The sequence below is a fragment of the Pleurodeles waltl genome, chromosome 1_2, assembly GCF_031143425.1.
Source record: "Pleurodeles waltl isolate 20211129_DDA chromosome 1_2, aPleWal1.hap1.20221129, whole genome shotgun sequence".
NCBI lineage: Eukaryota > Metazoa > Chordata > Amphibia > Caudata > Salamandridae > Pleurodeles > Pleurodeles waltl.
This window is the reverse complement of record NC_090437.1, coordinates 475,582,776-475,603,788: the sequence shown is the minus strand read 5'-3', so window position 1 is coordinate 475,603,788 and position 21,013 is coordinate 475,582,776. Positions and strand designations below refer to the sequence as shown.

General features: G+C 45.3%; 1 protein-coding gene across 1 annotated transcript in view; it reads left to right on the top strand.

Annotated features, from left to right (window-relative positions):
- CLGN (calmegin) overlaps window positions 1-21,013 on the top strand; it is a 317,529-nt gene that overhangs the window by 161,164 nt on the left and 135,352 nt on the right. The window contains exons 8-9 of the mRNA XM_069241043.1: window positions 7,473-7,662; window positions 19,465-19,578. Coding sequence (XP_069097144.1) covers window positions 7,473-7,662; window positions 19,465-19,578 — 304 coding nt within the window. The remainder of the gene's footprint in view (window positions 1-7,472; window positions 7,663-19,464; window positions 19,579-21,013) is intronic.

Genomic DNA, 21,013 nt, shown 5'->3' with positions numbered 1-21,013 from the left:
GCGGTCAGAAAAGGGGAGCTGGCGGTTTCCCGCCGGTTTCCCGCTGGCCCAGGGTATCCGCCATGGCGGCGCTGCTTGCAGCACCGCCATGGGGATTCCGACCGCCTTCCCGCCAGCCTGTTTCTGGCGGTGGAGGATGGCGGGAACGGGTGCCGTGGGGCCCCTGGGGGCCCCACAAAGATTTTCACTGTCTGCTTTGCAGACAGTGAAAATCGCGACGGGTGCCACTGCACCCGTCGCACCCCTGCAACTCCGCCGGCTCCATTCCGAGCCGGCTTCATTGTTGAAGGGGCTTTCCCGCTGGGCCGGCCGGCGGTCTTCTGGCGGTCGCCCGCCGGCCCCACGGGAAAGCCAGAATGGCCGCCGCGGTCTTTCGGCGGGAACCGCTTGGCGGGCGGCGACCGCCGACCGCCGCGGTCAGAATGACCGCCCATGTGATCTTGCACCCAGGCATTAGTGCTTGCGTGGGTTGCAGTATTTCCTCAATGTTTTATGAACTTTTAAAAAGCAGCCAGCGACTGGAAAAGAATCACTTCTATATGATTCTGGCTAATAAAGCTCTCTAGTTTCTGTAAAAAATGTGCCCCTGATCAACGAAGAATGATCAGAAATCTTACACATCTTATAAATACATTTACAGTTTACATTGATTTACATTGATATCCAACTCTCTAAGCATTCAGGTAGCTGTAGAAATGTTTAATTTTTTTCTTTTGTGGATCTGCATTACAAACTTGTAACAGAGCTAGAGTCCCATCTTGTAGTTCGGATTATGATTTTTAATACATAAGAAATAAATTAAATGACGTAAATGCATGGTATGAACACTTTTCTTCAGTTTGAGCACTTTTGCATAGTTTACATGTATCCTAAACTGCAGTTAAGCTTAAATTCAACCTCAAAATTGGAAAGCATTCTTGTGTGATGTTTCTTCTGTAATCCTGGAAACAGTAGTTAAATAGCCCCAGCATAGCACAATAGCGAGAGTGGGGTAAAACCAATTGGGGTACAGAAGTGGGCACAAACCCAATGATGTAAAGCCCTGTCACTCTGCAGTACAGTGTATTGGGGTCATGACAGCATTTGATGTAAGGTGCAGTGTCATGTAATATTTTACGCTATGTTCATGTCTATGCTTCTCTTATGCTTGTGATACTTGACTGTCAATAGTCAATGGAAAGAATCAAAGACCAAGATGATATAACAATAACGTCCAGTTATTTTTGCTTCTCATTTAAAAAGGTTTACTGACAATCAGGTACATTATCTTATCCCTCTATGTCATTCAGGGCTGGTGACTGGTACCTCTGCAGTGGCTGAAGTTGACATGAATCATGTTTGCATAACATAACTCTATTCTCTCCAGCTGTAGAAGTTCTTCATGGTGTATCTCATGGTTGCCTTCTTTCTCTCCAAAACTGGAGCACTTCTTTGAGAATTGGAAAATGTCGGCCTCAAATTTACCTCAGCTGCTTCCATTCTTATAAACATAATATGCATTTGTTGGTGTACCTCTGTACTTTTGAATAGGGGATCAGCAGGCCTCCGAATGAAAGACTCAGGTAGCAAAAACAGCCTGCTGCTCAATGTCTGTAAAACTGATGTGTTGTTGGATCCTGAATATCTTTTACATAAGCAATTGGAGAGATTTGCATCTTCTATCTGTTTCAACTCTATGTTTTTGGTGAAAATCAAAGTGGAACTGACTTATCTATGATGTACCGAATATTGCTAGTGCTCATGTCCTGGTCAGTTTTATTGGTTGGGGAAGAAGATGATTTTACATATTGCCTCTTCCTTTTGGAATATGTTTACTTCGGTTTCATGAAAAATGTCATCTCTCTGGAGACTTAGCTGTGAACCTAGTAGTAATTTTTGCATGACACTGATTGTTGTTCCTTTTCATTGTGTAAAATGCTATATTTTTGGTTGAGGTTATTGAAATGAATGTGGTCGTGTGAACAACTGTCGTTGAGAAAACAAAGCAATAATTATTTTCAAGGTTGCTTATCTGATAGAGACTTCTAGTTGCAGATTCCTTACCATTGAATTTCCCCCAGGCGTCAGACTGGATCTGGATATTTTTCTTCGAGCAATTCCCTTGCGTGTTGGTAGGAGGCGTCGGTCGACTCTACGGGTGTCGTTGGTGTCGTACCACCGTGATGACGTCAGGAGTAGTATATAGACACCGCCTTCTCGCAGTGACGTCAGTTCTTTTCTTTCCGCGCCACACGCTGATCTGGACAAGAGCTATCCTGGTCTGTTTTTGACCGACTTTGACCGTTTTTCAAGATTTTGTGATACTTTTGGTGGGTCGAGGATGTCCCTGAAGACCAGTTTCAAGCTGTGAGAGGACTGTCACTGCACAATGTCATTGACAGATTCTCATCTGGTTTGTCTGTCGTGCTCCGAGTGTCGGGACATGCACCCGAAGGCTTTGAGGGAGCTGTCCCTAAAGATAATGGCTGCCCGGCACTTGACTCAGCGTAAGTCACGGTCTCAATCAAGAGGAAGGTCTCAAGACAGTTCACGGACCCATCACCACTCGTCTTCTTCTAGATCTTTAGGTACAGGTAAGAAGAAGAAGAAGTCGAAGAAGTCCCATCGCTCTCCGACTTCGCCCCATCGCTCGGCTGACGCGACACAGGAAGAGTGTCGATGCTCAAGGCCTCCATCCTCGGAGCCTGCATCTGGGTCGGCTCCATGCTTCCCCGAGTTTCTCGGAGCCGGAGCGACCCCTGCCCAGCTTCAAGAGTTCTATGAGGCCATTGCCCTCATCTTTGGGCGGACCGATCCCGATAAGGCGCCTTTGGCCCAAGGGGTTCAGTTGAGGGGCCTTTGGGTTCTGCGCTGGCGGATTCAGCTCCGGCCACCGAGGTCACCTCCGGATCGGCACCAGCGCCAGTTGCACCCTTGAGACCTTCCCCGGCACCAGGTCAATTGTCAATGCTCCCAACGTCGACCAAATACTTATCTCGACGACTCGGAGCGGCGTCGGCCGATGCCGCTTTTGTCTTTGATGGGGCCTATTCGCCCCAGGTCGGTTTTGGACCCTTTTTCCAATGGGTACAAATTTTGTGAGGGATTCGAGGGGTCCCTGGACCCTTATCAATACCAGGATGATCCATCTTTGGATTGGGCTCAGGAATTGGGCGACGCCAGTGGTCTGGATACTTCCCCTGACGCTGGCATGGTGTCTCCTCCTACCGTGGCTATAGCGGAGGGAGCGAATAATGGTATGGTGGTCAGTAGGGCAGCTGAGGTCCTTGGCCTTGAGCTTCCTACTGTAGAGATCAGCTCTAATCTCCTGACGGAGGTGCTTCAACCTGGGGCTTCCACTTCAGAATCCCTTTTGCCATTCAATGAAGCACTCACCAATGTCCTTTTGGTACTTAGTCCAAACCCAACACAGGGGCTCCTGTGAATAGGACTATTGCACGCCGCCATCAGCCCGCTCCGAACCCTAAATTCCTGTCCCAACACCCCACTCCTGAGAGTCTTGTCATCCAGGCTTCCTCTTCTTCAGGCACCACCGGACAGGGAATCAAAAAGGCTGGAACAGTTTGGTAGGAACTTGTTTTCCTCCTCCCGTCTCACTCTGCGGTCTGTGAACACTGCATGCCTTTTGGGCCGCTATACCCACTCTTTGTGGGATACGGTTGTGCAGGTCCTGCCGCAGATGCCGGAAGAGGCCAGTGCTCTAGTCTCCCAAGCTGTGAACGATGGGAGAGATCCGTCAAAGTTCACAATCCGTTGTGGGCTGGACACGACCAACTCTCTTGGCAGATCAGTTGCTACGACGGTGGCCTTGAGACGTCACACCTGGTTGCGTGCTTCTGTTTTTTCTGGAGATGTCCAACAGTCACTCATGGACATGCCCTTTGATGGTTGCTGTCTCTTTGGAGACAAAGTGGACTCGGCCTTGGAGAGATTCAAGGATTCCCAGGCTACAGCTCGGTCCCTTGGTCTTTCCTCTGCTCCTCGCCCCCTTTGTGGCCACAGAAGGGGCTCCCTGTCACGTCCTCCACCCAGCAACTGTGCCACCCATGCTGTCCAGACTCTGTGTGGCCGGGAACGCGGAATTCCAAGTGGGCGTGGGACAGGGAACCAGAGGTTTGCCCAGTCCACCTCTGCCCCTGCTGCAGCCTCCAAACACTTCTAGTCCGTCCCTTCACTCCCATCCAGTTGGTGACAGGATTCGCCATCACCTGCCCCACTGGGAATCCATCACTATGGACAGATGAGTTTTGCAGATCGTTCGAAAGGGCTACTCCCTCCCTTTCAAATCTGCTCGACCAGCCATGCCTCCATCCTTCAGTCACCTTCCTAAGGATCATTTGGCACTTCTCCACCAGGAAGTCGCAGCTCTCTTGGCTAAGGGAGCTATAGAAAAGGTCACTGTGCCCGATGTAGGTCATAGTTGTTATTCCCGCTACTTTCTGGTGCCGAAAAGGGACAAGGGCTTATGTCCTATCCTAGACCTTCGGGACCTGAACTACTTCCTTAAGAAGGAGAAATTCAAAATGCTCACCCTGGCTCACGTTCTGTCTGCCTTGGACCCAGAAGACTGGGTGGTAGCATTGGACTTGCAGGACACTTATTTCCACATCCCCATCCTGCCTGCCCACATACGTTATCTACGATTCGGGGTAGCTCACAAGCACTTTCAGTTTACTGTGCTCCCCTTCTGCCTTACCAAAGCCCCTCGGGTGTTGCAGCTCATCTGCGCAGGTTAGGGGTGTCAGTCTTCCCCTACCTTGATGACTGGCTATTGAAGGTGGATTCACCCCAAAAAGTCGTCTCCCAACTTCAGACTGCAGCAAACCTCCTGCATACGCTGGGTTCACTATAAACGTGCCGAAGTCACACCGGACTCCCTCTCAGATGCTCCCTTTCATCAGAGCTGTTCTGGGCACAGTGCAGTTTTGGACTTATCCTCCCGAAAAGCGAGTCCAAGACATTCAGGCTACCATTTCGATCTTTCGGCCTTGGTCTTGGGTTTCGGTTAGACTGACTCTGAGGCTGCTGGGCCTCATGGCCTTGTGAATCCTGCTAGTAACACATGCCAGATGACATATGCCGGCTGTGGAGTGGGACCTGAAGTTCCATTGGGCGCAGCATCAGGGGAATCTCTCCGACATGGTCCAGATCCCGGAGGGGACTGTGAAAGACCTGCAGTGGTGGCTTTCGAATCCGCATTGGGTCCACGGCAGATCCCTCTCCCTCTCCCTCCCCCAACCAGATCTCTCTATAGTGACAGATGCGTCACTTCTGGGTTGGGGTGGCCACATGGGAGAGGTGGAGATCAGAGGCCTCTGGTCTCTTGCGGAGTCTGGGCTCCATATCAATCTTCTGGAGCTCCGGGCAATCAGGCTTGCTTTGAAAGCATTTCTTCCCTCTCTCAAAGGGAAAGTAGTGCAGGTGTTCACAGACAATACTACTGCCATGTGTTACTGCAATAAACAGGGCAGAGTAGGGTCCTGGACCCTTTGTCAGGAGGCACTACACCTCTGTACATGGCTGGAACATCAGGGCATAACCCTGGTGGTTCAACATCTAGCTGGTTCTCTCAATGCCAGAGCAGACAAACTCAGCCTTCGATGCACAGCCAATCACGAATGGCGTCTCCATCCGGAGGTGGTGCGAGGTCTCTTTCAGCAGTGGGGAGAGCCTTGGTTAGATCTGTTTGCCTCCACAGAGAACGGGCAACATCAGCTGTTTTGCGCGTTGGAGTTTCCAAGGCGGCACTCGCTCGGAGACGTCTCGAGTGGAGCTCTGGCCTCCTTTACTCCTTTCCGCCTATACCACTTCTGCCCAGAGTTCTCAAGAAGATCAGAAACGACCGGGCCCAAGTCATCTTGGTGCTCCCGACTGGGCACGGAGAGTCTGGTATCTAGAGCTATTGAGCATGTCCATCGATCCTCCACTCAGTCTGCCTCTTCGGGCGGATCTTCTGTCACAGCAAAAGGGGACGGTTCTTCACCCGAACCTGTCCAACCTCTGTCTTCGTGCATGGAGATTGAGCAGCGACAGTTGATGACTTTTGATGTTCCACCCGAAGTCTGCAATGTTATCTTGGCAGCCAGGCGTCCCTCAAACAAAACTCTATACGCCTGTCGTTGGAATAAATGGACCAACAAATCTGTTGATCCCCTCTCCGCCCCTCTATCAGAGGTTCTTCTGTTCATTCTTTCTTTGGCCCAGCAAGGGTCTGCTTTGGGCACCCTTAAAGGGTATTTATCTTCCATTTCAGCCTTCCTTAGGTTACCTGATCAGCCCTCACTTTTAAAATCTCCTATTGTGAGTAGATTCCTAAAAGGCCTCACCAATTTATTTCCTCCCACTCCATTTATCATGCCTCAGTGGGACCTCAGTCTTGTCCTTACTTATTTAATGTTTACTCCCTTTGAACTGATGCATAATTGTCCCTTGTGGCTCCTCACCTTCGAAAATGTCTTTCTTGTTGCCATCACCTCTGCTCGCAGGGAGAGTGAGCTTCAAGCCCTTTCATCTAAACTTCCATACTTGTCTGTGCAAGTGGTGTTGCGCACTAAGGCTTCCTTCCTTTCAAAGGTGGTTACGCCTTTTCATGTAGGCGAGTCCATCACCCTGCCTACTTTCTACGCACTCCCACATCCTTCTCAGGAGGAGGAGAGACTCCACCGTCTGGATCCAAAAAGAGCATTGGCGTTCTATCTTAATCGTGCTAAAGATTTCCGAGTGGACGATTAACTCTTTGTTGGATATGTGGGTGTGAAGAAAGGGATGGCGGTGCAAAAGCGTACCATCTCTTGATGGGTGCTTCTTTGCATCAAAATGTGCTACGCTTTGGCCAAGAAGCAATCCCCTGAGGGCTTGCGTGCTCATTCCACCAGAGCAACTGCTCCTTCCACTGCATTCCATGGCATTGCTTGGGTACCTATTCTAAGGTAAGGAATCTGCAACTAGAAGTCTCTATCAGATGTACAAGTTACTTACCTTCGGTAACAAAATATCTGGTAGAGACATATTCTAGTTGCAGATTCCTTACCGCCCACCCATCCTCCCCACCTGCGAATTGATTTCTAGGGACAGGGATTCCCCTTTCAGGTCCTTAGCTCTGGCGCACCAATCTCAGTGTTCTTAGCGGCTCTGCGCTTTGGCATGGAAAGTCATTAAAAGAAACTGACGTCACTACACAAAGGCCACGTCTATATACTACTCCCAGCGTCATCACGGCAACTACGATGCCAATGACGCCAGTTGAGTCGACCAACGCCACCTACCGACATGCAAAGGTATTGCTCGAAGAAAAATCTCCAGATCTAGTCTGACGCCTGGTGGAAATTCTAAGGTAAAGAATCTGCAACTAGAATAAGTCTCTACCAGAAATTTCATTACCAAAGGTCTTGTACTTTACAATCATAATGAGCATGTGCATGCTTTATTTCGAACCCCTTTTTCTTATGTGTACACCCCTGTCTTGAATTTAGTTTTGAAACCAGATGATACATTTGAAATGTTCATTGACCAAACATCTGTCAGCAAGGGACATTTGTTGGAAGACATGATTCCTCCTGTGAACCCACCTAAAGAAATAGAAGACCAAGATGAGAGAAAACCAGATGAATGGGATGAACGACTGAGGATCCCTGACCCCAGTGCTGTCAAACCTGATGACTGGTGAGTATGTTAACACCAGGCTTCCAGAGAGAACAGATGTCAGACTACAAAACCAGAAAACCTGAGCATCCCCAGGTGCCCCATTGTGTCTAAGATGTGTAACCCTGGCCAAATGACTGTAGCCTTTTCTGCCTCTTTTTCCTCATCTACCAAAACTGACAAGGCTTGGAGACAGGCTAACTCATTAAACGCCATATAAAAAGGGAGATTTGCATACAAGATGGATGTAAACATGAATAGTGTTGTATAGATTAACATTTTAATGTAAGGTTCTGTATTTGTGTTACTGTTAAATTTTTCTGTCATGTTGCCATGACATTAAATACTACAAGAGTGTCGTAAGGTTGGTCAATCTCGCTCCATATCTTCCGTAGCAGAGAGAATCCCACAATTGATCCCCGTGTTCCCCAATTTTCTCAGGTCATTGATGACGCCTCAGCAAGTTGATGCCTTTAAGGAGGCCAATCTGAAAATATATTGTGTTCTTCCAGCTTCTTCTGGCATACCTTTGGGCCCCACAGGTCTACTGGGACCTCCTGCTGTGTTACTGTCAGTGGATCCACCCTCTGCATTGTCTCACCCTCTGAAACCCATACCATGCCCCTTACTGACTCTATTACAAACTTCCAACACCAGTCCCTCCCTTGTCAATCTGATTCTGATGCCATCAGTGCCACACGAGGATCTAGTGCTGATTCCAATATCTGATCGTAAACTGACTTCAGCTCGATCCCAACCAATGTCACGCCACAAAATTGCCAAGGCACTTCCAGTCACTTTACACCTTAGCTCATTATGATGATGATGACAGTTTTTTACAAGGGGCCAGTGGGCTTGAGTCTTTCCCTGATACAGAGTTGAATTTGTCATTTGGACCACCAACAGATGAGAGTGCATCATTTGCAGTAGCAGTCCAATGAGCAGCTAAAATCTTGGATGTCCTCTGCTGAGTCTAAGACTAACGTCATTATGGAACTTTTATAACCTGAGCCAGCCACATTTGACCCCTTGTTTCCTTTCAATGAGGCCCTTAATGATACGTTAATAAGTACCTGGTCAAAGTCCTGTTCTTGCCAACGGCGAATAGGAAGGTGGCCAGAAGGAAGCAATCCTGTTTTTCTCACTAAACGTCCACCTCCAGAGAGTCTGGTTGTTCATGCCTCAGCAAGATGAGCCCCAATTCACTCCCTTTCACTCCTCTGGATAGGGAGTCTAAAATGATTGAGGTGTTTGGAAAACAAATGTTTTCCTTGTCTAGCCTAGGACTGAGATCAGTCAATGCAGTCTGCTTATTGGGCCAATGTACTCATACTTCCTGGGACATGGCAGGTGAGATCTTGCCTGTAGTTCCAGAAGTTTTTAGAAACTCAATGGCTCAAAGAATCCGGGTTGGACAAGAGGAGATCAAATATGTGATTCATTCTGGTCATAATACTATTGAGTATCTAGGAAGAGAAGTTGGCACTAGTGTGGTGCTCCACAGGATTTTCTGGAGCCGTACATACCCTCTCTCATGGATATATCTTTGGTTCATGCCTGTGTGGCGAGAAAGCCAATACTGCCTTGGAACATTTCAAAGAAATTACTGCTACAACATGCGCCCTATATCTTTTGACCCCTGTCAAATGGTTTACTCACCAGTTTAGGAGATTCTGAGGTTACTCTAGGGGGCTGGTGTACTGGAAACATCAGTTTCCCCAGTCACTCCTTTCAAGGCCAGGGACATGGATCTGTTAGGGAACATGCAGACCAACAAGGCCACCAGTCCTCCAGTCTCCTTCTCCTATGGCAACAGCAACCATACCACTTTATCTTAACATTGTGGTTGCAAAACCACCTCAAGGTAGACAGGTTCTAGCACTTTCCTCTGGGGTGGCGATCCATCATGTCCAATAGATGGGTCCTTCAAATCGTTCAGCATGGCTATGCTGTACCCTTTCTTTCTGCTCCACCACTCCTGCAGCCCCCAAAATCAGAGCAAATCTCAGAGGAACTCGTGTTCATTCTGTTGCAAGTGTTGGGAGTTTTGCTTACGAAAGAAACTACCTAAAGTGTTCTGGACTCAGAAGTAGGAGAGTGGCTCTATTCTTGTAATTCCTTTTTACTGAAGAAGGATGGGGACTTTGGCCCATTTTAGGCCTTCGTTCTCTGAATGCCTTCCTGCTGAAGGACGAATTCAAAAGGCTCACATTGGCCTAGATCCTATCTACCCTGTACGCCAGTGATTGTATGGTGTCTGTGGACCATGCTGTAGTTAATTTTCATATGCCTGTGCTGCGGTACTTCAGACATTTTCTGGTTAGGAGCATTTTCAGTTTGAAATGCTCCCCTTCAGCCTCACCAGTGGTCCTCAGGTGTTCACAAAAAGTGATAGCGGTGGTCGCTGCCATTCCTTAGAGGTTTGATATAGCAGTTTTTGCTTGCCTTGAAGACTAGCTGTTGAAAGTCGTACACCACTTCACATGGCAAGGAACCTCCTGAGTTTGTTGGAATTCACAATCAGTGAGCCATAAAGTCACACCAATTTCCTTTGCAGAGGCTAACATTCATTGGGGCTATCCTGGTTACCCTGCAGATCAAGGCATTCCCTCTGCTGCAACAATTCCAGGACATTCAGGCTATGATCCTTTCAGCTTTGGTTCAAGATTTTGGTGGGAGCAGATCTGAGGCTTCTCGACCTTCTAGTCTCCTCCATCCTTTCGGTTGACTATGTGAGGTGGCACATGCAGGCTCTGTGATGGAATATGAAAATATGAAATCGCAGTGGCCCTAGCACCTAGCATCTAGGAAATCTATTGAATGCCATCAAGATTCCAGAAACGATGGCTCATGAACTGCAGTAGTGGCTCCTTGAAAGCAGCTGGTCTAGTGGCAGACTTCTTTCTCTTCCCTACCCAGTGCTAATGGTGGTGACAGGTGTGTAATGACTGAGTTGGAGAGGTCATCTTGGTCAGGTGGAGATAAGAGGATTCTCGTTTCCCTTGGAAGATCACTCCATATCAATTTGTTGGAGTTGCGGGCCATTACTCTGAAGCTAATGGTCTTCCTATCATCCATCCAGGGAAGGCTGGTGCAGGTTCCATGCACAACAACCCCACCATTTGGTATTGCAACAAGCATTGCAGAGTAGAGTCCTGCGTCAAGATGTTCTGCACCTCTAGAGTTGGTTGGAGTGTCAGGGTATTGCCCTGATTGCGAAACATATGGCTCGATCCTTGATTGCCAGAGTGGATGAGCTAAGCAGGAGATCACAAATGGGGTCTAGATACCAAAGTGACATAGGATATCTTCCGGCAGTGAGGAGAACCTTGGCTTAGATCTTTTTCCACAGCTGAGACTGTACAGTGACAAAGGTTTATGTGTTGAAGTTTCAGTAGGAGCACTCACTAGGAGATGCATTCTGACTGGAAAGGAACACAGGACCTCTGTATGCCTTCCAGCCTCTGCCCCTCCTTCCATGAGTTCTGAAAAAGATCGAGGACCACATCATTCTAGTGGTTCCAGATTGGGCCAGCAGGGCGTGGACCCACAACACGGGCATGAGCATCTGTCCTCTCATCAGGCTACCACTTTTGGAGGATATTCTGTCACAGTAGCAGGGCAGGCTCCTTCACCGGAACTTGTACAATCTACTCCTCCATGCATTGAGGTTGACTAGTTGCAGTTAACTGCATTTGAGCTGCCATCTCAAGTTGTGGAAGTCATCCTTGCCATCAGGCTCCCTATCATAAAGTAATTTATGCTGGGTGCTTAGACATATCTGTGGCCTTGAGTGGCATCTGCAAGACGGACCCTTTACGGACAGACTGTCAGATATTCTTTTATTCATTTTGTTTTAGACCTAGCAAATCCTTGCTGTCGGCATCATAAAAGATTATTTGTTGGACCTTTCTGCTTTCTTCATTTGCTGAATGAACAGTCTCTGTTTAAATCACATGTTGTGGTGAGGTTTATAAAGGTTTTAATACAGCTGTTTTCTGCTAAACCATCTGTGATGCAAAAGTGAAGCATCAGTTTGGTTTTAATATTTCTCATGGGAAACCCCTTCTTGCTGGTGCTAGTTCTTCCTGAGTTTCTTGACTTTGAAAACTATTTTCCTTATTGTGATTAGCTCAGCTCATAGAGTTTTGGTGCAAACCCCCTTTACCACCTTTGTCCCAGACAAATTGGTGCTAGAGACTCAGGAAGGCTTTTTACTTAAAAGTAACAACTCCCTTTCACGTTGGGGAATCTGTCACCCTACCAGCTTAGTGTGACCCACCACACACCTCAAAAGAAGAGGGAAAGATGCATTGGCTGGACCCCCACATGTACTTTAAGTTTTGACATTATCGTACCAAGGAACATTATGTGGATGACCAGTTTTTTATGGGGTTCTCCGAAGTGAAGAAAGGGAAAAATGTGCAGAATGCCCTGTGGAGACGGATAATACTCTACATTAAGATCGGTAATGCAATGCCCAAGAAGCAGGCTCCAGAAGGTCTGAGGCCCCATTCCATCATGTTTAACACTGCTACCAGTGCATTGGCCTCCGGAATGCCCATTCTTGGCATCTGCCAGGCTGCGAAGTGGGCATCTGTGCGCACTTTCTCAAAGAAGTACTGCCTTGATTGTCCAGTCCAACAGGAAGGGCATTTTGCCATTTTGGTCCTGTAAGATTTTGTGGTTGGAGCCCTCTTCACATGCCCTCCACCTAGGAAGCTAGTGTTTGGGTATCTATTCTATGGTGAGGACTCTGCCTTAAGAAGTATCCCTCCGATGACCAAGTTATTTATCTTCTGCAATGCTCTCTCTGGTGGACAGTCAATCTAACTGCAGATTCCTCTCTGCCCTCCCACCTCCCCTTTCTGTGTACTGGCCACATTATAACATCTAAAAAGGCCCCAAATTAGAGATCAGTATACTGGTATCAATAATTGTTTACACTCCATGTCTGAGGGTACAAAAATTGAAATAAGAAACTCTCATAAGGGTGCACGGGTGGAGCTCATCTGAAGCTCCACTGCATCCCTTACCTAGTAGTACAGAGTCAATGGTGCAAACAAGCATTACTAGAAAAGGTTTCTGGATACAGACTCATACCTGGGGAGTATTCTGAGGCTGAGAAATCTGTGGTTAGATAGAGTATCCAACAGAAAGAGTGTTACCGAAGTTTAGTAACTTGTTCTTCTAAGACATATTCTGAGAGAGGTCCCAGGTTCTGAAGACATGATTCTATTCATAAGAGCCGAAACTGACAGAAGTGTGGCACTGATGGTGAGAGGTGGGACATTGTATCACAGGAAGGCAGGAGAACTATCAGGTTCCTACTTGAGTGGCACTGAAGGAAGATTTAATCACTGACACAACACCAGCAGGTTTACATGAGAGAGTGAAAGTGGAAGGATAGCTGCTAATTGTACTGATTACCATAGCTAATGGTGAATGGAGGTCTATACTAAATTGTTGCCTGTCCTGGGAAACATACTTTGAAGAAAGGCATATACACGGTCAGGGTAAGTTTATGTCTGAGCAGGAGTTCTTTCATCTATCACCAGGGAAATGTTATTGAAATAATTGACAAACGTCTGGCATATAAATCTAATATCAGGTCAGCCACACAGAACAAAGCACACGGACTAGTAAAAATCTGAAGTATTCTCCTCGATAGAGATATGTAGGGCATACCCTTACAGGGTTGTGTTTCTCCAGAAAAGCGTTTACTGAGTACAAAACAATTGTGTAATTTAGCACACTAGAAAATTAAAATAAAATAAAAAATTAAAACCATGGAAGACATAGGATGAACCTAAGGTGTGAGAATTAGACTTCTGGGTAACGTTTTAAGTGAAAGAACATTCAGGAATGGTTCTCAACTTATGCATGGAGTGTGAGGGGCTTTCATCCATCAGAACTTTCTGTAAATTCGACTGTGAACATTTTTTTCAATTGCTTACAATGCAAGCAACAATACAATGGAACTTGATGGGTATTAACCTGTCATTTATATTCAGTGAAGATGTAATGCTTTAGCGCTCTGCTTAAGATGCAAATCACTCATAATTGACATCGAAAAGCAAACACAATTTATTTAAAAAAAAAAAAAAATTGTATATCTTTTAGTTCCTAAAAAATAGAATGGTATACCTGCAAACTATATGGTGTTGATGTTATCTTTCACAGAGAACCACATTTGCTATTTGTATGTCATACGCTTCCAGACACATGTTAAAGACATAGAAAGTATTTCCAGGGCAATTTGGAGGCACTGCAATTTTAAACAACTAAGAAGCATGCTATCTTGTATATTCAGGGCATCGGTTATCATTGTGGGATAATGTAAGAGTTTAACTTAGCCTTGCACTACATTCCAACACAGCGTTAAATAGATACAATAAAAAAGAAGCTCCCGCTTTTGGCATTTTAGATGGTGCATCAATATAGTGCCTGCCATACATGATTTCGGTAAGAGTTCATCACTAAAGTGCTTATTGTGCAGAATCACTTGTTTCTCTTAAAGAATGTCCACTGTGGTACCAAATGTTGGAATGTTCTGCCTTTTGACCTGTATCTACGCTTTACTGTACCTTAGGAAAGGCGTAAACATTGAGCCTGATTTACAAAGGTAAAATCACACATTTGTGTTAGTGTACTCTTTTTCAATAGTCACAAAACTGCATTTTAATAGTAGCTTTAAGACTGCGGAGACGGGACGCAGAACATCACACATTAAAAGATAGGCCTGTAAACTTACAAAATGCGTAATTTTACCTTTGCGACTCAAGCCCATTGTTTTTATTTAGTGCTTCATCCACGTGCCAAGAGCTGCAGTTGTATGTAGTCTGCTATTCAAATATAGGCTTTTCTCATTCATGGTTAAGTGCGGGTTTGTTCTTGATGTTTTGAACTGGCAATGTAGTGTTGCAAAGGAAGACCAGCCCACATCAGTTCCCATAAGTGAGATTTGAGGAACATAGGATACATCCTCGTAGTGGAGCGTTACTGCCCCTGCCAGCCCACCTCTAACTGCCAACTGAGCCACACCAATGTCTGTGAAATCATAGGCTAGGCTGAGCAGAGCAGGGCTTTAATAACGATGACATCATATTATTACACTCTGCAACTCTTTAGCACTATTCTACAAATACATTTATTTCCACACATAAGATACCGTGTGAGGTGCTTTATGACATACATAGGCAATCTGGATTTGACCCATTCGTCTATGTTTTTCGGGAAAAAAAAACTGTACAAATATGATACAAGAAATAACTTTAGGGAAACACAAATGTGCAGAAGTCAGGCTTAAAGTTAAACATTTATCTTGCAGACCAATCCAACTCCACTTAAAATACATTGCATGGTAGAAAGAAGGTAAAAAGGTTATGGTAGAATGACACAACAGAGGATTTTTTCTTGATTTAAGTGCAACACATTTTGTTTAAATGAAAACATTTTTTTGTGAGTTTTTTTACTATTTCTTGAGCCCAATAAATGTGATTTGCAGCTGCAGGGACAGAAAAAAGCACACTGCTGCCGGTGTATTCGCTGGTTACAATGCATCTCCCCTTTACCCAAAAAGCCTAGAATGCATACGTATACGGAAAAACACAGTTTAAATTAAATATCCTTGTTACACGGTTTTTAGGAAATGCATAGCTTGGTTTGTAAACCAAGTATTTGCCTATGAAAATGAGATCTGGTACTACATTTTTTACAAAACATAATACTGAATACTTTTAGGAAGCCTAGTTAGGAAACGTAATAGTTCTAGTTCTTTGTTACTATCTGTTCGCAGTTATCATCTTCACTATTACCACCACTGCCAAAATTCTTGTTACTGACTCCTAAAATTATCTTTTCACTTTGTCCACCCAGATTATTTTCAGCTAAACCTAAATACTGCATGTTGGTTATACCTTAAGCATCAGCTAGTTTTTAGGGAGATAGCCCATTTCATTCACAACAAATTCCTCAACAACAAAATTGCCATTGCTACCTTGCAGTCCTTTTGAATGTGTAACCAGTGCATCTTGCACATCCTTCAAGATCACTGTATCTCTCACATCCCACCAACTTTACCCTTCTGCAACACAGACTTCTTAGAAACTATTACAATTTGCATAGAATCGGTAAAGTTTGAAACTCACATGGCCACCGTTTAGGTCTCTTATCCACAATGAACTTGCCAGCTTGCAACACTTTCTTTATTGCACACATTGGCCCTCATTACACCAAGATCTGACTGCCGGGCGGCCGCCAATGCAGCCACACTCCCGCCGTGGTCACTTCGGGATCCCCGCTGGGCCGGCCGGCAGAAACCTGGTTTCTGCCGGCCGGCCCAGCGGGGATCTTGGCCGCAACACAGGAGCCGGCTCCAAATGGTGTTGCGGCCGTGCGACGGGTGCAGTTGCACCCGTCACTCTTTTCACTGTCTGCATAGCAGGGTCCTGCATGTCAGGGGGCCCCGCGACTCCCCGTACCGCCAGCCTTTTCCTGGCGGTTCAAACTGCCAGGAAAAGGCTGGCGGTAGGGGGACTCGTAATCCCCTGGGCAGCGCTACAAGCAGCGCTGCCCTAGCGGATTAAAACCGTCAGGACCAACGTGGCGGTAAACCGCCGGTCCCGGCGGTGCGACCGCGGCGCTTCCACCGCTGTCGTAATACCATGGGAAGCACCGCCAGCCTGTTGGCGGTGCTTCCATGAAAACAGCCCTGGCGGTCTTTGGCCGCCAGGGTTGTAATTACCCCCATTATTTCTTATCAAAATATGATCTAATCTTCATTTCAGCAGCCTCAGCTCTGTCCCTGATCACCTCCCTGAATCCTCATATCCAATAAATGCAACTGTAGCTCTCAACCATCTTTAGTTAAGTTTATTTACTGCGCCCCTGTCTCTGAATGAAAGCCCATCTTCCCATAGAACAGGAGACAAATGTGCATCATTCACAGCACAGTTAATGTCAGATTACAATCAATCTTTGCATATATCCATAAACGCATTCACAGCATAATCCATACCTGGTTACCTTCAAATTCTCATGAGCATCTTAATAACCTTGATGCCAGGGGGTCCTTTATGTGCACAGTGTATCACCTTCACACTTGTTTCAGACTGTGGTCCAACTTTTATTTTATGTGATTACCACTTTTCTTGCAAATGTAAGTTCAGATGCAACTTGGCAAAAACTACACAAATCTCCTTATATACTTCTTTAATGTGGCAACCCTCTTTAAAGTATTAAACAAAGGTACAGAATGCAGAATCCTCCTGTACACTCTTATCTCATAATCAAATTCATGAAGTATTGAAATTAACTTACCAGTCTTGATGTGGACTTACCCATTTTGTTTTCACCCATAATATATGTTATAGATGATCTGTGCACAGTTCAGAATGATTACCCCCCTAAAAGGGCTTGAATTTATTGGCAGGTCGAGCCCAAACCAGTGCTTCACACTCAGTGGTTGTATAATTCAACTCAGCCCTTTTCAAGGAGTGAGAAAGAAACACCACTGTCTTCTCTATACCATTCACTGACTTACATAATAGTGCACATTTGTAAAGTCTACAAAGTCAATCATCAGCTGCAATCACAGACCAATGGAGGCAGGCAGACCCTCAAATAAAAAAATTGATTAAAAAAAAAGCAAGCACACATGTCAGGGAATCAAGTATGTATGTTAGAGGCCCACCATGAGCATGGAGGTGTTAGCCCAGATCCTGCATTGCTTCTCCCGATTCCAAATGACACACACAGAATCTCAGGGGACCACAATAACATAACACATAGAACCATCACAAGACATTTCATTAGAACAAGTAATTGACCAAATGACAGACACAAGATACAACCTGCACCTAACCTAACTGCACAGGCATCCACAGTGACTGTACATCTCATACGTGACAAAAGGTTTCAATGCTAGTGCATTCAAAATTAAATTTTTTACTTCCTTAAAGACATCATCTTCAGTTTCTCCAAAAAAAACTTCTTCTTCCTTAACATTTTCTTGTGACAGCATTGTAAATCCTCCACAGACAGATATCACTTAATCCTCAGTAGAAACATATAAAGGATCCTAGTGTGTCTTTATCTATTGGACTTGTTGCCTCCATAATTGTTTTCATCAAATCAGATTTGGACTTAAATGCATCTGATGTAATACAATTCCTCAATTAATACAATTGTCAGCCAATAACCAGCTCAATAAACCTAGCATTATGCTCTTCCTATGAATCAGAAAACATATATTGTCCTGAAAGAGCTGTATTTCAGGTGCGTCCCTAAATAAAACATCTATTTCTGAAACATGCTTGTAGCTGAGCCAAGTCCAAATGAAAGCCTTGTGGATCTATAAGCTCCAAAAGTATAAAAAATGAGCTGTATGCTAGTAAGTCCGTAGACACAGCTGCTTGATGATATACTACTTTCTCAAGTATTTTTATGTAAAGAGGGAGGATCCACAGGGTAAACAATTTTCACCAGATTTTTTTCTCGTAATAACCACTGTGGTGAAATGAATGCCTAATTTAATGTTGTCACTGCTGACCTATCTTGGATACATTCCAGTCCTTTTTTGTGCCCACTAATCCATCCAGATAGAGACCAGTCAGATGCAAATCAGTCTTGGGCTCATCCATTAGGGACAGCCTAGCCAGGCCATTTTCCCTCTAGACAGGAACACAATCAACCCCAAACCAGTTCAGGATTATGTGGGCCTCGTCAGTGAGATGTAGCTTGAATCTTGTGGCATAGCCAGCACAAGACCCATATCTTGGCATTTTAATGCACTCACATTGTCTACTGCTTATGCTTTAAATGTAGGGATACATGTTGAGGTGTTGTAGAAAGAATCGCCCAGTTGATGCTCAGGGCACTTGTGTTGAGACCATGTTGTCTTTCCTCAGGTTCCCGCATGATTGTGCTTGACAGCCTCCAGGAAGTGTGACCTGGGCTAGGTTGCATCAGGCTCCATTCTGGGCTTGACTATTAATGTGGAGTGGTGAGTGGAGAAGTGTAGGCCTTCCTCTGCTGACTGTCTCCCCTGATCTAGAACTAGTGAATTTAACTAGTGAATTGCAAATGTGGCTTAAAGAACTTCACTAGTCAAGCAGGCAGTTCTAGTTTGATTTACCCAAGGAAGATGTCCACAGATCATGAAGAGTTAAATAGCTGCAAGTCGCAGAATTTGTTGAGGCCCTTTTACATGCATGTAGAGTGAAAGGAGTGAATTTGAAAAAGACAGGCCAATATACAATTTTGGATCAAGCATAAGTGAGCGGGGAAGAAAGGATAAGTGGATCTAAAGGAAGAGGTAATGCTCCTAAGAAAATGTAATTGGCTGATGGAAAGATGGAAAAATAAAGTGTAAAGTTTTGCAAGGTTGTAAAATAATGTTAGGTGAGCATCAATGTTCACTCCAGTTGAGAGGTTTATAAAGGCAGGTGACTTGTGTATTAATTTTGTGAAGGGGACACTGTGCTCTAAACGGAGTTGTTTTTAGAATGCACATTGAAGTAAGAAGAGTAGGTTCTGAGTCAAAGGGTAGGGTCAGTCAGTCAGAGAGTATCCTTTCAGGCACTTTTTAAACAAAAGGGAACAAAAGATTTGCACTGGTAGTTGGAGTGCTCAGCACTGCCAATATTTCCACCCTACCACCAATATTGGGTGCATGATGTGCTTAATAAATACAGAATATTAACAACAAAATAACCCCATTTTAGTCAAATCCACTACATTGTTCAGCAATTAGACCACTGCTCCACTTAAAAGCATAAACTGAATTAAATTAATTTTGAATATTATCACATTTTACTAAAGGAATGAAGATGAGCCTGAAACTATAAGCGATCCTGATGCAGTTAAACCAGAAGGATGGCTTGATGATGAGCCTGCATATATTCCTGACCCAAATGCTGAAAAACCACTAAACTGGTAAGAATACAGTAAGAATACGATTATGTAGTGCTGTGCAAAATGTATGTAGTTACATGAAATTTATGGAAAATTATGTAAATGTACGCTTAATTACTTGAAATGCAAACCTGCAATTTATTGCTAGATTTTAATGTGAAATGCGTCTTTGCTGCAATATGTGATGCAAGGATGCATTTCGCAGTACTAAACAAGCACCAAATCCACAAGTGGTTGTAAGGAAATGGATTCTGCCCATGAAATTCTCCCAGATTTGTTGCTTTTTGACCATCTGGTTTTTGACTTTATGCTGGGAGTGAGCCTTACAACCTGTGACTCACCCACGCTAAACTCGTGGCACGTGACTACGTGTGTTTATTTCCACGTTCAACCTTTTAAGACCAGGTCGCTGCAACACAGCAAGGGAAAGGAGTACTTAGCTGGTTACACATAAACATGCGCACTGGTGGAAGGGCTGTGCGTGGGAGACTTCTGTTGTGCATAGCCTAGTAACTGTGCACAGGTATCTTAGCACAGATAGGACTCTGCAAGAATGAATATTAACCTGAGGCAGGCCTTTTAATGTCAGACTACAGTCATAGGGAAGGTCAGTATGGTTTACTGTCTTGTCTGCAGTGACACTCCATTACGCACCTATGAGGTGGCTGCCTTAGAGTGCACCTTCGCTTCCCTTTGGCCTACAGAGACCAGTCACATATCGCATTGGGGTGTAACCTGTATGGGAAAATCACTTCTGCAAGTACCAAACAAAATATCTGTACAGCTTATAAGTCATCCAGGAATGTCATAATTCTCTTGCTCAGCTCACGATCAGAGCCCAGGCCTTTTGTCACTCTACTGTGCCAAGTTAATTACATCTTTGTCCAGAAGCAGGAACAGAGGCCTCCACATATAAAGGGAGCTATTATCAGCTCCTGAGGAGGAAAGGGGTGGGGTGCAGTGCTCTAAATTAATCAATCTACTGTCACACTGTACCAGGGATGGGCCTACCCAAGGCCACTGAGCAAAAGAGGGAGCCCAGCCCTCTGGAGCCAACACAAGACGGGGCTCCTTTTGAAGATTTTCTTCTGGACACCGGGACTTGAGGTAGCAGTCATGGATAAGTGGGAGGATCCCCTGATGCCATCAATGCTAAGGATTCTAACTTCAATTCACCACAGGACCAGTGGGGGTCTTCCCAGTATCAGGGAAGTTGGTCTCCTTACACCCACGATGGGCTAGTTGGGGGAAAGATTGGACTTCTGCGCCAAGGAGGAGAGAGGCCCAAGGAATCTAAGGGCAAAGGCTGGTGCAGGGAACCAGTGGAAAAAGCTCCCTGCAAGGTTTGCTATCTTAGAGGCCAGGAAGCCTAAGGAAAGTGCTCCAGGTGGCTAGAGTTTGCCTTCAGGAGTTAAACAAGCCCAGAAGTGCTCAAAGGGGCCCAAAATAACATCAG